General features: G+C 36.8%; 2 protein-coding genes across 2 annotated transcripts; one reads left to right on the top strand and one right to left on the bottom strand.

Moving 5' to 3' along the window:
• Nucleotides 1–202: 202 nt before the first annotated feature.
• On the bottom strand, nt 203–3,962 carry LOC122015289 (eukaryotic initiation factor 4A-1-like). Its single transcript, XM_042572098.1, has 5 exons — nt 3,804–3,962; nt 2,851–2,920; nt 2,645–2,751; nt 2,113–2,543; nt 203–993 (listed from the first exon to the last, which is right to left on the bottom strand). Exons 2-5 carry the CDS (start codon nt 2,916–2,918, stop codon nt 358–360), a joined length of 1,242 nt encoding a protein of 413 aa, XP_042428032.1. The 5' UTR covers nt 2,919–2,920; nt 3,804–3,962; the 3' UTR covers nt 203–357.
• LOC122013671 (pectinesterase inhibitor 10-like) lies at nt 3,881–13,708 on the top strand. The gene is made up of 2 exons (XM_042569911.1): nt 3,881–3,908; nt 13,117–13,708. The coding sequence occupies exons 1-2, from the start codon at nt 3,881–3,883 to the stop codon at nt 13,569–13,571; spliced, it is 483 nt and encodes a 160-aa protein (XP_042425845.1). The 3' UTR covers nt 13,572–13,708.
• The last annotated feature ends 691 nt before the right edge of the window (nt 13,709–14,399 follow it).

The raw sequence follows: 14,399 nt of genomic DNA, 5'->3' as shown, positions 1-14,399 counted from the left end.
CATCGCCAACTCACCATATCCACATATTTTGTATATAGTATTTAGAATTAAGATGATATATAATATCAATGAAAACATTGTCCGTGAAAAAATCTTTAAAATATGATCTCATACAGAATGTTAACATTAAAAAACACGATATGATCATGAACAACAATTGGAACAAAATGTATCCTATCCAAAATAAACAAAACCATTTAGATAAATCTGCAAAACAATTGAAGTTTGTAATAAATAAAAGTCTAATGGTTCAAACATTACCACAAAAATTAGATGAAGTTGATACCGTTAGAACACCAACACAATCCTACAAAAGCATAAAATGTTTACATCTCACAACACAAGAAAGGAGATGGTTTAGATGAGGTCCGCAACATTAGAAGGCAGCTCCTCAATCACCACATTGTAGAACTTCTGGATATCAAAAAGCATCCTCTCGTCGTCACGGGATACAAAGTTTATAGCAACCCCCTTTCTCCCAAACCGCCCACTTCGTCCAATACGATGGAGATAGTTCTCCGGTTGCGTCGGTAGGTCATAGTTTATAACAAGCGAGACTTGCTGGACATCAATGCCGCGAGCCAGGAGGTCTGTCGTGATGAGCACGCGGGAGGATCCTGAACGAAACTCACGCATAATAATGTCCCTAGTGTTCTGGTCCATGTCTCCATGCGTGGCTGAGACAGTGTGGTCCCTGTTCCTCATCTTGTCAGTGAGCCAATCAACCTTGCGACGAGTATTCACAAAGATAACGCTTTGAGTGATGGCCAGTGTCTCGTAGAGGTCACAGAGTGTATCTAGCTTCCACTCTTCCTTCTCAACATTGACATAAAACTGCTTAATACCCTCAAAGGTAAGCTCATCTCGCTTAACAAGAATCCTAACCGGTTTGCTCATAAACTTCCTGGTGATCTCTAGGGCCTCGGGAGGCATTGTGGCAGAGAACACACCAACTTGAATTTTCGATGGGAGAAGCTGGAAGATATCATAGATCTGAAACAGAAAACAATTAGTCAATTGATTAGACGTTATGTTGCAAATATTATAGACGAGCAAGGCAAAAGTTTGAATAGATTCAGCAGAAACATGAGCATGCATATGACAAGATGGCAATATTAAGCATTCCAGGCAATATTGTTTTTCAGTGTAACTAAACATGGTATTAAAGTATCAATCAAAGAGTAAAAAGCTAAAACAAAATTCTTATAATTCAAAATTTTAGAAAGATGGAAAATCTGGTAAATAGATACAAGCAGGAGCACTTGATAATTGATATGGCATTGGATTCATAAGCAGTCAATGATAAGTCAACATCAACTGGTGTGACAAGGTGTGACAGCTTAAAAAAAGAATCACAATTGCATGATTCCATTAAAGATGTAAATAATAAAACCAACATCTCCACAAACAATTCAGTTAATTAAATTTAATTAGACGCCAAGAATCTTTTATGATAATGTTTGTGGCAAGTTCTTCAACAATGAATGTAATCTATAAGAATAGAGGCAATCTATTTTTTATTTCGGTTACCACTAAAAAACGTTTAGGATACACATGCAGCTCAATCATACAACAGACTAATACAAAAGAGCATATTAAGAAAAATTTTCTCAGTAACCCTCATACTCAGTGATGCTCATAGACAATGGAGATCCAGGTGTAGCACGCAAAGCAAACAGTAGACAATGAAAATTATGAAAACAAGTGACCTAGTTCGGCACACAGGTACCTTTGTTAAAAGCAATGAGCAAATGAGAGATAATACACTGTAAAAGATAGCATTGTCTAAATTTTATAGTCAGAGAATCATTTAGGATGCTGTTTTAGTTGTGCATGTTCTTCCACCTTGAAGGTAATCTATTTTTTATTATGGTCACCACTACAAAAGTTTAGGATGTGCATGCAGCTCAATCAAACAACAGATTGAATATAGGAATAAGAAAGTTATTCACAGTGATATGCATAGACAATGGCGACCAAGGTGGACAATGAAGATTATGTCTACAAGGAACCTAGGAACTATTGAAGATAGTAATGAGCAAACTAAAGATAATATAGTCTGGGCCAAATGTTTGATGTTACACAGGTTGGTTCCAAAAGCATTATGCTAACCTGGTCCTTGAATCCACGGGAAAGCATTTCGTCTGCCTCATCCAAGACAAACATTTTAATGTAGTCAGGGCGAAGGGATTGCCTTTTCAACATATCAAACACGCGACCTGGTGTACCCACCACAACATGCACCCCACTTGAGAGAATTCGCTGGTCCTCCCTTACACTAGTCCCACCAACACATGCATGAACTTTAACACCAAGATAATCACCAAGGGCTCGCATAACCTTCTCAATCTGCTGTGCCAATTCTCTGGTAGGGGCTAGTACCAAGGCCTGACACTGGACCAAACCATAATCGAGCTGTTGTAAAATTCCAGAACAGAAAGTTGCAGTTTTTCCGGTCCCTGACTGTGCTTGTTGAATGACATCAAGTCCTTTGCAGAAGGGGACTATTCCTCTTTGTTGGATAGCAGAGGGTTTCTCAAAACCTGTATATATATATTATTTTGTTCAGCTTCAAACCATTTATGTGCAAAAAAACAATTGATATGATGATAATTTACAAAGAAAAAGTTGCATGTCGTCTCACCGTAAGCATAAATGCCCCTAAGAAGATTTTCCTGAAGTCCCATATCATCAAAACTTTCATGAACCTCATCGTACGATGTGAAGAATTCTTGTCCATCAGCGTTTAGTCTGTAACAGAAAAGATTAACAAACATGACAACCTAATAAATATTAGTGAATAATTGGGAACAAAAATGCAATAGCTAAAGGATAGTTAAGATGACGTACAGCTCGTTCATTTTGGAATCATATTGCTTCCCATCAAATTGTGATCCTTCAGGTGCCAATCCAGCCATATCTGAGAACAAGCATACAATTGTAGGAAGTTGATGGGTTGAATAGCAAACATGCATTAGACATGTAGCAATCAGGCCAAGGAAATTAATGCTCAGAAAATTAAAGAAGTAAAGATAATAGCCACAGTGTTCAAGTTCTGCAGAACCAATTAGAACACAACAATCCGTTTTTTCCTAAGAAAATATCAAAATCAGAAAATTTGTTATCGTGTATAATCAGACTGCCTATATCAGCTTGAAACATAAAGTCTTAGGATCAATAGAGCACTACATGGAATCAGAGAAACATGGAGCATAGGAAATCAGACAAAATCAAGCTACAAATCTGTCTACGTATCTTTTAATTCAATGAGACATTCGTAACATCAACTAATTGAGATTTTGTTGGACGAATAAAGAAAAACTACTTATCACAGTGATTAACAGTTAACCAAAACGTCTAATGCCAACTTAAACGACATCAATCAGAACATTATCATCAACGAAGTGCAACGAGCGAATTTTATTTTATATGAAATTTTATCCACCGGAAGCCAATAGAACTCTGTATAGGGCATCGGCACAGGCCCAATAACGACTTGTAGTTGTACCTACACAGGAGAAGAGAAACCAGCTCTCGCATATCACATCAGCAAATCATGCAATCTACGGAAACACAAGGACAGCTCGATTTTTAGCCACCACACATAAAAAAAAAATTGGCAATTACACCATGGTCAAAAGGTAGTAGATGGGCACACGAGAATCGATATTTCCATAAAAGCAAAGTCTTTTTCACTAGTAGATCAAAAACATGCAAAGCGACGCGATATCTTTCAGAAGGACCAAAACTATGGGGAAAAAAAAGGACGTGAACCAAAACATGCAAAGCGACGCGATACTCACCTGCCTGCCAGAGAGATCGCTGGAACGTCGAGGAGATGGAGTGAAAGAGAGAGATTGGATTAGCAGATGAATCCGAGATGGAGCACGGATTCAACAGCGGGGAAGGTCGATCTTCAAGCGATTAAGAGCCGTAGAAAAGGGAAGAGAGAGGCGACGGCGGTGGTTCTTATTTAGGGTTTCGTTGGGACCAAGTTAATTGGGCCGGAAGGCGTGCGAAAATTGAGCCCACGAAGCAATCAACGTTGTGAGAGCCAGCGCTACTTCACATCCGCCAATCACGCTCCTCCTTGAAACTCTTCCTGAGATTTAGCTATTTTAATTGAGATAAAAGAAGTATTTCTCGTTATATTCCTTTTTTATTTTAATTTTGTAAAAGTAAATCATGGATACTGTCTATATGTATATATATATAAAAAAGGTGTCAATTTCTTTTGGCTTTTATCAAGTTAGATTGTATCAAAATTAAATTACTTTGGACTTTATCAAATTAAATTTGATTGAATTATGTAGCGGTTAATTAAATTATGATGGCGAATTCAATTGTCAAGTATACGTATTTATTTTTTAAAAAATATAATAGTGTATTTAATGTGGAAGAAACAAACTACTTCTAAGTTAAGTTGTGTAGCATTAAAAAAATAATGACAGATAAAGATAAATTTCTTCTTAATTAATTATATTCGTCCTTTAAATTACTATACTCCTCTTTAATCCCCTATATTATATCTTCATATCCTCTTCAACAATAAAGTGGCCCTTCTCTTTTATTATCTATCTTTGGTTTCATATTCACCAATAAAAGAATATGGTAATTGTTTACTTGCCATGTTGTGGGGTGAGCATGTAGATCCATCTAGTCGTTCATATGGATCTTATCTCCCTTCAAGTTTTTTAGTGCAAGAGAGGTGTATGGGTATGGATATGAGAGGCAGGATTTCTTAGGCCACTTTTTTAGTTCAGAGGATGTGCCACTCCTATTTGTGGTTGGATCATAATCGTGATTCGATCGTAAATGGTGGCGATCCTTTTTTGGCTTCATCGTCCCCATCAGGTTATAGTTTTTGTTCGGAGCGGACGGTCGGAGGTCGTCCGAAGGACACTCTCGCTCGACACCCAGTAATCTGACAATTTATCCACCACCGGAGGCCTTTGGGCGGCCTCCAGCCACCCGTTCCGAATAAAAACTATAACCTAATGGGGACAGTAAACTCTAGAAGGGATCACAACCATTTGCGATCGAATCACGATCATGATCCGACCGTAAATGGGAGTGACACATCCCCTGGACAAAAAAAAATGATCCAAGAGATCTGTGATGTGGATATGAGGGGTGCGTAGTAGTCACCCCTGCATATGAATTTCCTGACTCTATGTTTGTCCGAGTTAGCCCTAGGTGGTCAAGATGGGCCGGCACACAAAGCCCCATCTTCAGCGGGGGGCCACCTTTTTTTAAAAATTTTTTATATTTATTTTAAGCAAATGCTAATTGACAATTTTTGTGTCCATTGAAAAAATAATTAAATAAAAAAACTGGGTCGGTTTTTATAAAAAAATTTGTAAAAGTAAATACTAATAAAATAATTCATATGTTCATTAAAAAAATTAAATTAAAAAGAATTTGACTATAATCTAAAATATTATAGATTTTTTTACCGTGAAAAAATAAATAAAAGCAATCATTATTTCTTTCTTTCATTTCCTATTTCTGTCTCTCTGAATTTTAAAATCTCTCATCTTCTCAAACTCCGTCTTCTTATAATGGTCTAGTGGTTAACGCATAAAATATTATCATCATAAAGTTTATGATTCAAATCTCGATATAACCGAGATAAATATCTCTCTTATACGTTAGTCACTATTCCAAAGGCTAATAGTCACTCGTGATTTACCTCCTCCGTGTTGGCCTAGAATGAATTTGTGGGAGCGCTGGGGCGATCGTAGTCGCCTTTGCCACCATCTTATCTTTTGAAACCCCACCTCGGGACTATAGTATCACTGTAGGATATCTATGTTGTCATCTAAGTATTCACGGTTCGATCCCAGCTATGACATATTTATAAGAATTTTTTCACCAAATGAGGCGTACAACTACAAGATATTGGGCTTTCGTTACGTACGCTTCCCGATTTATCCTGATAGCCGGTGGAAAAATTCAGTGGGTCTGGACTAGTCATCCCCAGGGTTAGTCAATAAGACTAACTGGGTTTATTTTTTTTTTTTATAATATTCCGAAACCCCTTTTATTCACCCTCAAACTCTTTGCCCATGTCAACAACCACCACTTCCACCTCCCTAATTCCCATATTGTGATTTCCAAGACTTTCATTATCGCATTATCATGTCATCACCGTTACCTACCGATACTATATAGTAATGCACATACTTAAACTCTTCGAGATTTAGATAGAGTTTTTTTCACTTGATCCTGATTGATTTAGCTTCCTGCATGATTAAATAAAACATAATTTAACTTAATTAGTTTTCTTGATTCGTTTTATTGAATAGAGTTTGTTTTTTTCACCGGCCCTGTAAAATCTAGGATCGACCCTTGTCCTTGTAGGACTACTAGCTCGTGAACAACTCGGTCACTAAGCTCACTCAATTAGGTCATTTTGATTGATTTTATTTTGACCATCTTAATAGATGTGCTTTGCGTGATTGATCATCTGAACTTCATCGACTAGACTAGTCCATTAATAGTCTATATAAGCTAAACCAATTATACTCGACTTAATCAACCTGATCATCTTGCTTGACTTGATAGGTTCAATTAGTTTGATGAACTTGATTACTACCTCACTTGATCAGCTACATCGGCTATTTTGCCCAATAAACTTAATTGGACTAATCTTGTCCACTTGCACTTGATTATATTCCACTATGCCTCTTTTAAGTTGTAACTCAACAAAAATAATGATCAAATTTAAGTCCTCCAAAAATTAAAATGCAGGCTAGTCTAATATGGCCAACCTAGCGAGTGTATATGGGGTGTAGTAGTAGTAAATTGTGGCTCAAGCATTGGAAATGTACAAGCTACTCTACCTTCTTGTATAATAATAATGCCATTGATTTATTTTTAAAAATTCTTATCGGGTACTCTACCTTCCATCAGCCCTGATATTCTTTAAGTACCTATGATTTACCTTTGTATTCATATTCAATTAATTTATTGGGTATTTGATCTACTATATACTCATATTAAATTTTACAATGGTTCTCACAGTAAATACTTGTATATAGTGTTAGTATAATAGATCATGAGATTAATTTTTAACAGGTGTAAAATACATCGTAGGTCACCTAACTCCATGTAAAAAATCATTATGTTGAACGAAACTCTTATGATTTACCTTTAAAGTTGGCTTTAAGCATGGATCATTATACCTATGACCTCAATTTTATTGAAGCTCATTATTTTTAAGATATTAAACATATTTTTATATATATATTTTTTAATATAATAGAAAAGGATAGGGCCCGTGTGATAATGGATTTGCATGATCTCGATAAAGCTTCAGATTTTTTAAAAATTTCATTATTATTTCAATAGATAGAGACATAGAGTCATACAGGATCTCTCTTTTTAACATTTTATTTATTTTTTAATTATATGTGTTATTTTATAATATCTAATTTATTTCTCTTCAATATCTTTCAACCCTAACTTTCTCTCGTTACGTTTCTCCTTTGACACTTTCTTGTTAGGGTTGCAAGGTTGTAAATATATTTCCACATTGAAAACATATAAAAAGATCATGTCTTTATAAGAGAAAGATATCTCCTGAAAGTTCTAGTAGGTCGGTTAGACCGAGAGGAAAGAAGTCCTAGTAAGTCAGTTGGATCTGTTGGAGTGTATACTGAAAGCCTAAGCTTTGTAAACATTCATTATGAATAAAGAATCACATTTGGTCTAATTATCTACATTTGTTTTGTAGTTGTTCATTTAATTTATATTGTAGATAACATAGTATGTGGTGTCACATACAGAAGATGATGTTATCAGTACCTTATAAATTATAAACAGTAGCTCACGACCAGAATGGAAAGGAACAAACCATTAGAAGGTCGTAGTGTAATTAGGTATTAGTTTATCTTGACTATATAATTACACTAGTACACTTAGAGTGTATTGAGTAGGACCATTTGATGTCGTTCCTTTTATACTGACTTTATAAAGGAACAAAGACCTCAGTTATTATGGAAGTGTGTGCTCTTAATCCTAATATAATAACAAGCACATATGTTTGATATTTATTTCTTTAATTTATCAATGGGTGAGATTTAGTTCGATGAATCAATAAACCCGATAAATTGGGAAATGGTATCACTCATAGTGTGTGTTGTTGATTATAGAAGGAAACTGTGTCCTAGTGATACTAGGTTGGTAATGTCCTCAAGAGGAGCTCATAAAGATTGTCATGTTAAACCCTGCAGGTGGACTTAGTCCGACATGATAATAAGGTTGAGTGGTACTACTCTTGGACTTAGATATTAATTAAATGAGTTGTCAGTAACTCACTTAATTAGTGGACATTCGATATCTTAAACACAGGGAGACTAACACACTCATAATAAGAAGGAGCCCAAAATGTAATTTGGGATTGGTGCGGTAGTTCAATGATAGTTCTCTAGTGGAATGAATTATCATTGATAAAATTAAGTTGTGTGTTCGGGCGAACATGGGATGCTTAATTTTATCGGAGACCAAAACCAATTCCTCCTCTCGGTCCCTATCGTAGCCTCTTATTTATAGAGTACTATACCCACATATACCCACCTTTTATACCCACCTAAAGGGGGCCAGCCAAGCTAGCTTGGGAACCAAGCTAGGGCCGGCCTAAGCTTGAGGTGGCGGCCCTAACAGAACCCAAGCTAGTAGGGCCGGCCATAATTAATTAAAAGAAAATTTAATTTTAATGTTTATTATTATGTGGAAGATTTAATTTAAAGAGAATTAAAATTAAAATATCTCTCTTGTAAAATTTACAAAAGATTAAAGAAAGAGATTAGATCTCTTTCCTTATTTATAGATTGGAGAGATGTTTTATTTTCTCTTTAAAATTATTCACATGTTAATAAAATTAAAATTATAGATATTTCCTTTTATTAACCATGAAGAGATTTTAAAGAAATTTTATTTTTAAAATTTCCGGAAACAAATAAGGAAAGTTTTAATTGTTGATTGAAACTTGTCCAATTTGCTTCCTATTGTTTTGGCCGACCATCATTGTTTAATTGGGGAAATATTATTTTATTTTCTCAATTAAATCATGTCAAGGAAATTAAGGAAAATTTATTGTAATTAAATTTCCTAATTTACCTAGGCCAAGGAATATAAAAGAAGGTGAGGGTGCCTTCATGAGACAGAACATCTATTATTCCTCTCCCTCTTTTGTTCCTTGGTGTGGCCGGCCATCATCTCCTTCTCTTCCTCTTGTGGTGGCCGAACCTCTCCCTCTCCCTTGGCGTTCTTGTGGTGGCCGGATACTACTCGGAGAAGAAGAAGAAGAAGGAGAAAGCTAGCATCTCTTGGAGCTTGGTTAGTATTTTGGTTTTCTTCTTTGGTGAAGCTTTTCTTTTGTGGCCGAACCTTGCTTGGAGGAGAAGAAGGTGGTTGGTGGTTTCTCATCTTGGAAGATCGTTGCCCACACAACGTCCGCGGTTAGAAGAGGAATCCGGTAGAAGATCAAGAGGTTTTTCTACAAGGTATAACTAGTAAGTTCTATTTCCGCATCCTGCTAGTTATTTATGGAAATAATACCAAATACAAGAGGCTTACGTTCTAGTATTTGAATATGTTTTTCGAAGTTGTGTTCTTTTGTTTCTTTCTTTTCCTTGTGATTTGATTGTTCTCTTTGGTTAACCTAAAGTTATTTTAGGAAATTAAATATTAGCTTTCTATTAAAGGTTTTGTCTAGTCGGTGGTGGTTGCTCCCATATCCAAGAAGGCCATGTGCCTCGCCACGTCAGTACTGGGAACCTTTTATGGAAATTAATATTTAATGGAATTAATAACTTAAGGAGACTTGGGTCAAACGTGTTAAGTTCCGCAGGAGATCCAAGTCAAAACCTAAAAGAACAAATAGATTAAGTTTTGGATCAAACGTGTTAAGTTCCGCAGGAGATCCAAAATTTAATTTAAAAGAACACATGGTAGCTAGGAAAAGGTTCAGATCTTTGTACAAAATTTTTGTACAGTGGAACCTATAGGCTTTCCGAGTAGCAACCAACAGGATCGTGGGGAAGGAAGTCCTAGTTGCGGCTAAGTAAGGAAATCCTAGTAGGTTAATTGGTTGGACCAAGAGGCAGGAAGACCTGGTGGGTCGAGAATCGGAGGGAGAGGGAGGGAAAGATCATTTCGTAAGGTTGCAAATATAATCTCACATTGAAAACATACGAGAAATATCATCTTTTTATAAGAGAAAGATATCTTCATTAGTATAAAGACTTTTGGGTAGAGTCAAAAAATAAAACTATGAGGGTTTAGGCCCAAAGTAGACAATATCATATTATGCTAGAGATATCTTAATTCTTTTGGTTTTAACATTTCTTCTCTTATCGATAAGAACATGAATTAGAAATTTTTTATCCATACAATGTAAAATAAAAATACTGATCTTTCTTAATTATCCCTCTTCCCTTTTTCCATCTTCTCCTCTCTGTGTTTCTCTCACTTGTTGAGATTAGAGAAGAGAAATTGTACCTAATGTTGTCACATTGATCCGATTGGTATTATTATGCTCCTTGCTTGATTAAGTTCAAATGTCTCCCTTATGTGCTAGTCATTATTCCAAAAGTTAGTAGCCGTCCGTGATTTACCTCCTTCGTGTTAACTCTGGGACGAGTTGGCGGGGGCGCTGGGGAGAGCGTATTCGCCTTTTGCCACCTTTGATTAAGTTCAAATGTCGATGCATTCGTCCGTTGTGTGTTTGATCTAAATGGATAATTTTATTATTGTTTAGCAATAGCGAGTTAGATTCCTCTATCATTTCGCTTCTGACAGATATTAAGTTTAGTTTTTATTTAGATGTATTTACCGTCATAAATTTTTTATTTTTCGTTTGTCTTCATTCTATCATTTACAACTATTCTGGTTTAGGAGATGAAAATTAAATATCATTTGTTTTTCTTTTATTATGTGCCAAAAAAAGCTCATTTAGTTCTTGATAAATGATAATTATTGATGTGATCCGATCCACATTTTTAAGGACAGTATTGAGTTTAGTCATTTTGTATATGTATTTTTTATTTATTTATTTGTTTTTTTTTTTTGCTTTTGTGGACGATGATAAGTTAAGGACGAGAGTATAATTCTTTATATTATTATCATATTTCATTATTCTTATTTACTCAATTTTATTTCTTTTTTAAAAGTTATTTCTCTTTATTTGAATAATTAGATATATTTTTATCTTTTATATTTTAAAATAATTTTGAATACACTTATTTACGATTAAGTGCATTAGACACTTATTATTTTCTTGAGGTGTATTTACTATTTAATTAAGAATTTGGATTTGTTAATAATCAACTCTCAATTGATTTAGTGAAATCCAAAATTAAGTTAAGTTAATGTCTTTTTTTTTTAAAAAAAAAAAATAATTTCAAGATTTATTAGTATTTTCAACTTATCATTCTGAAAGCACAACACATAACCTAATTTCAAGGCTTCTTCTTACCGCCTCAATTATCGTTCTTCATCGTTCTCTCCTCCCCTCTCTCTCTCTAATTTTTATTACAACTTTCTTTTTCTTATCCTTTGTATATCACAACACATCAATCCATTTGTTTCGACTATTCTACATATTGATATAGTCGTATCAATCCATCCGTATCTTATCGATTTTCATTGAAAAATCACAACCGCATCTATCCATCTTTATATCTCATTGATCATTTCATTGGTTCTTAGGATGATATAAATCATTCTCACTATATAACTTGAGGTATGATTAATAATTTAATTTTTACTTTATTTTCAAATTAATATTTTTATAGAATAAATCATACTAATATTGAATAATGTTGTTTAATTAGTTGATAGTAAATATTCATTTTATATAATTTACACGTATTCATGCATTTATTTTATACACACAATGTATGTGTGTGTGATGGCTAGTATCAAATAATAGTACACTGTTTAATGCCATAAAACTGATACTTCTCTAAATTATGTAATCCAAATGCTTATAATTAGGGGTGTAATCAAATCGAGCTGAGTCGAATAGTAAAAAGCCCAAGCTCGATTTGTTTTACCTATATATATATATTTTGGCGAGAAAGAAGAAAAAAAGACGCAAACAGTTTTTGCGAGATATATATATATAGCCAAAACTGCTTGCACCGTGCTCACCATGCCTCCTTGCCCACCGGGTGTCGACTGCCTGCCCACCATCGGTGGCCTCCGGCCGCTTGGACCCACCCCAGCTATAGCCTGAGGGGAAGGTGAACCCTTGGGGGGATCGCAACATGGATTCCGGTCACGTTCCGACATGATCGCTGTTGGATTCTAGCAGCGATTCGACGTAATCACAGTCGAAATTTGACCCGATCACGACCGAAATCCAATCGCTGCCAAACCTCGACCGATTCGTGACCGGAATCCGACCAAAATCCGACCGCGATCCAATTGCCGCGATCGCACCATATTTTGGCTGGATTGTGGCCGGGTTCTGGATGTGATCCGGCTGGAATCCTAGCGAGGTAGGCATAGTGGGCGGGCGGTCAGTGGGTGGCCAACGGTGAGGCAAGAACGATTGGCACACGGGCGAGTGGTTTTGACGAGGAGAGGAGAACAAGGGAAAATAAAATGGAGCTGAGAAAAAAATTATATTTAAAAAATTTTTAAAAATGACATGATAGGTACACGAAGGCAATCCGTAACGATCTGCAAAAAATAGTCTAACAACAACTTTTCTCTCTTTTCTTTATAATTCTCTCCTTTGATTGCAATGGTGTGAGCGCAAGGGCAATTATAAATGTTCTTTTTTATTATTTTTTTAGTTGATAGTAGATATCTAATTTTTTGATTCAACTAATTTTAAATGACTATTTCTATCTAATGAAAATTTCTCAACAATTAGGTAATAGTATCGAAACGAGATGGTTAAGAAAATATTTTTAAAAATAAAAGCAAAATTATGTCATGTAAAATAAATCCTTATAACAATTGCACCTATAAATGAGCTTTGCGTGCTATAAAACTCTCCCAAATCGACCACTACCGGAGTGCCCTAACTGAAATTTTCATCAACCTCTGTGATAATCCCTTCTCTTCCTCTTCTCCTGATCTGGATTGATTGATTGCGAGTCGTCCGATGTGGAAGGGGCGAGAGGAAAAGGAGACGGCGATGCGGCGACACCGCTGGCTCCGCCAGATCGGCATTCTGCTCCGCTGCTTCGAGGCTGCCTCTGCCGTCCTCCTCCTCTCCTGGTCTTCCGACCGCGCTCCTGCTGCAGCTCGCCTCACCGCCGACTTTTTCCGCCGCCTCGCCGCCGTCCTCCTCAGTCCCCGATTCGTCTTCCTCATCGGCAACGCCATCGTTCTCCTCCTCTTTTCCAAATCCCACCAACGGTACTCTTCGCACTCCCTCTCCGCTTCCGCCGCCGATATCTACCAAGAGTTCCTCGAGAGCCGCGGTAGCGGCGGCCACCTACCCTGCTCCCAGGCGCCGTCGTCGTCGCCGCATGAAGAAGCGATCTACGATGACAAGGAGGTTTGCATCGAGACGGCGGCGTACCAAAGGAGCCGGTCTGAGAGAATGAGGCGGCGACGGGGGGCGCGGCCTGGGCTCCGGCGGGCTGCGACGGATTTAGGACTGGCGAAGGGGACGAAGTTAGTCCAGGATCACGAAGACGAGAAGGCGGCGGAGGCATCAGACGCGGAGGAGTTCCGGCGAGTTGTCGAGGCGTTCATCGCGAAGCAAACTAGGTTTCTCCGCGAGGAGGAATGCAGCGCTGCTGTCTCGCTCTCGCCCACGCCCACCTTATCGGAACACCACAAGGCAGTCTCGCTCTTCAATAACTAGAATTAGAAATGGAGGAGGAGGAGCTAAACAGAATTTCCCATCGCAGTGTTGAAATGCATTCACAAGATACCATAAGTTATAATTTCCTGTCCTCCATTTCAAAATAAATGCTCAAAAAAGTTCACATTTCTCGGGACAAATTTGCTCAAAAAAACAAAGGAAAAAAAAATCACAATGTTATGAGCTGATCCTTGAGTCACATATTCAAAAAAAATCACAATGTTAGAAAATAACAATGCATTTTGAGAAATCTGAAAATTCATCTTTTGAAAATTTTACAATTTTAAATGCCCTCTCGGTCAATTATTGAATATTTGCATTTATTCTAAGATTACAAGTGCAGTGTGACTCATGATTCCTGGAACTTTTATGTGATTAAGAACAAATAGTGGATGTTGTTAAAGGAAGAGAAAGGAATCGATTCCAAGTTCTCAGAGTCTTCGGTTCTGAAACATTCTTTGATAACGCAACATCTCAAGCGCACCAGCCAGCTTTGTTAGTGACGCGTCACTACACCAATCACTACTCACTCCTCGCAAAGCAATTTCACATGCTCATGTCTCTT

This window comes from Zingiber officinale, chromosome 8B (assembly GCF_018446385.1).
Source record: "Zingiber officinale cultivar Zhangliang chromosome 8B, Zo_v1.1, whole genome shotgun sequence".
NCBI classification, from domain to species: domain Eukaryota; kingdom Viridiplantae; phylum Streptophyta; class Magnoliopsida; order Zingiberales; family Zingiberaceae; genus Zingiber; species Zingiber officinale.
The sequence above is the reverse complement of the archived record's forward strand: the minus strand, read 5'-3'. Positions and strand labels throughout refer to the sequence as shown.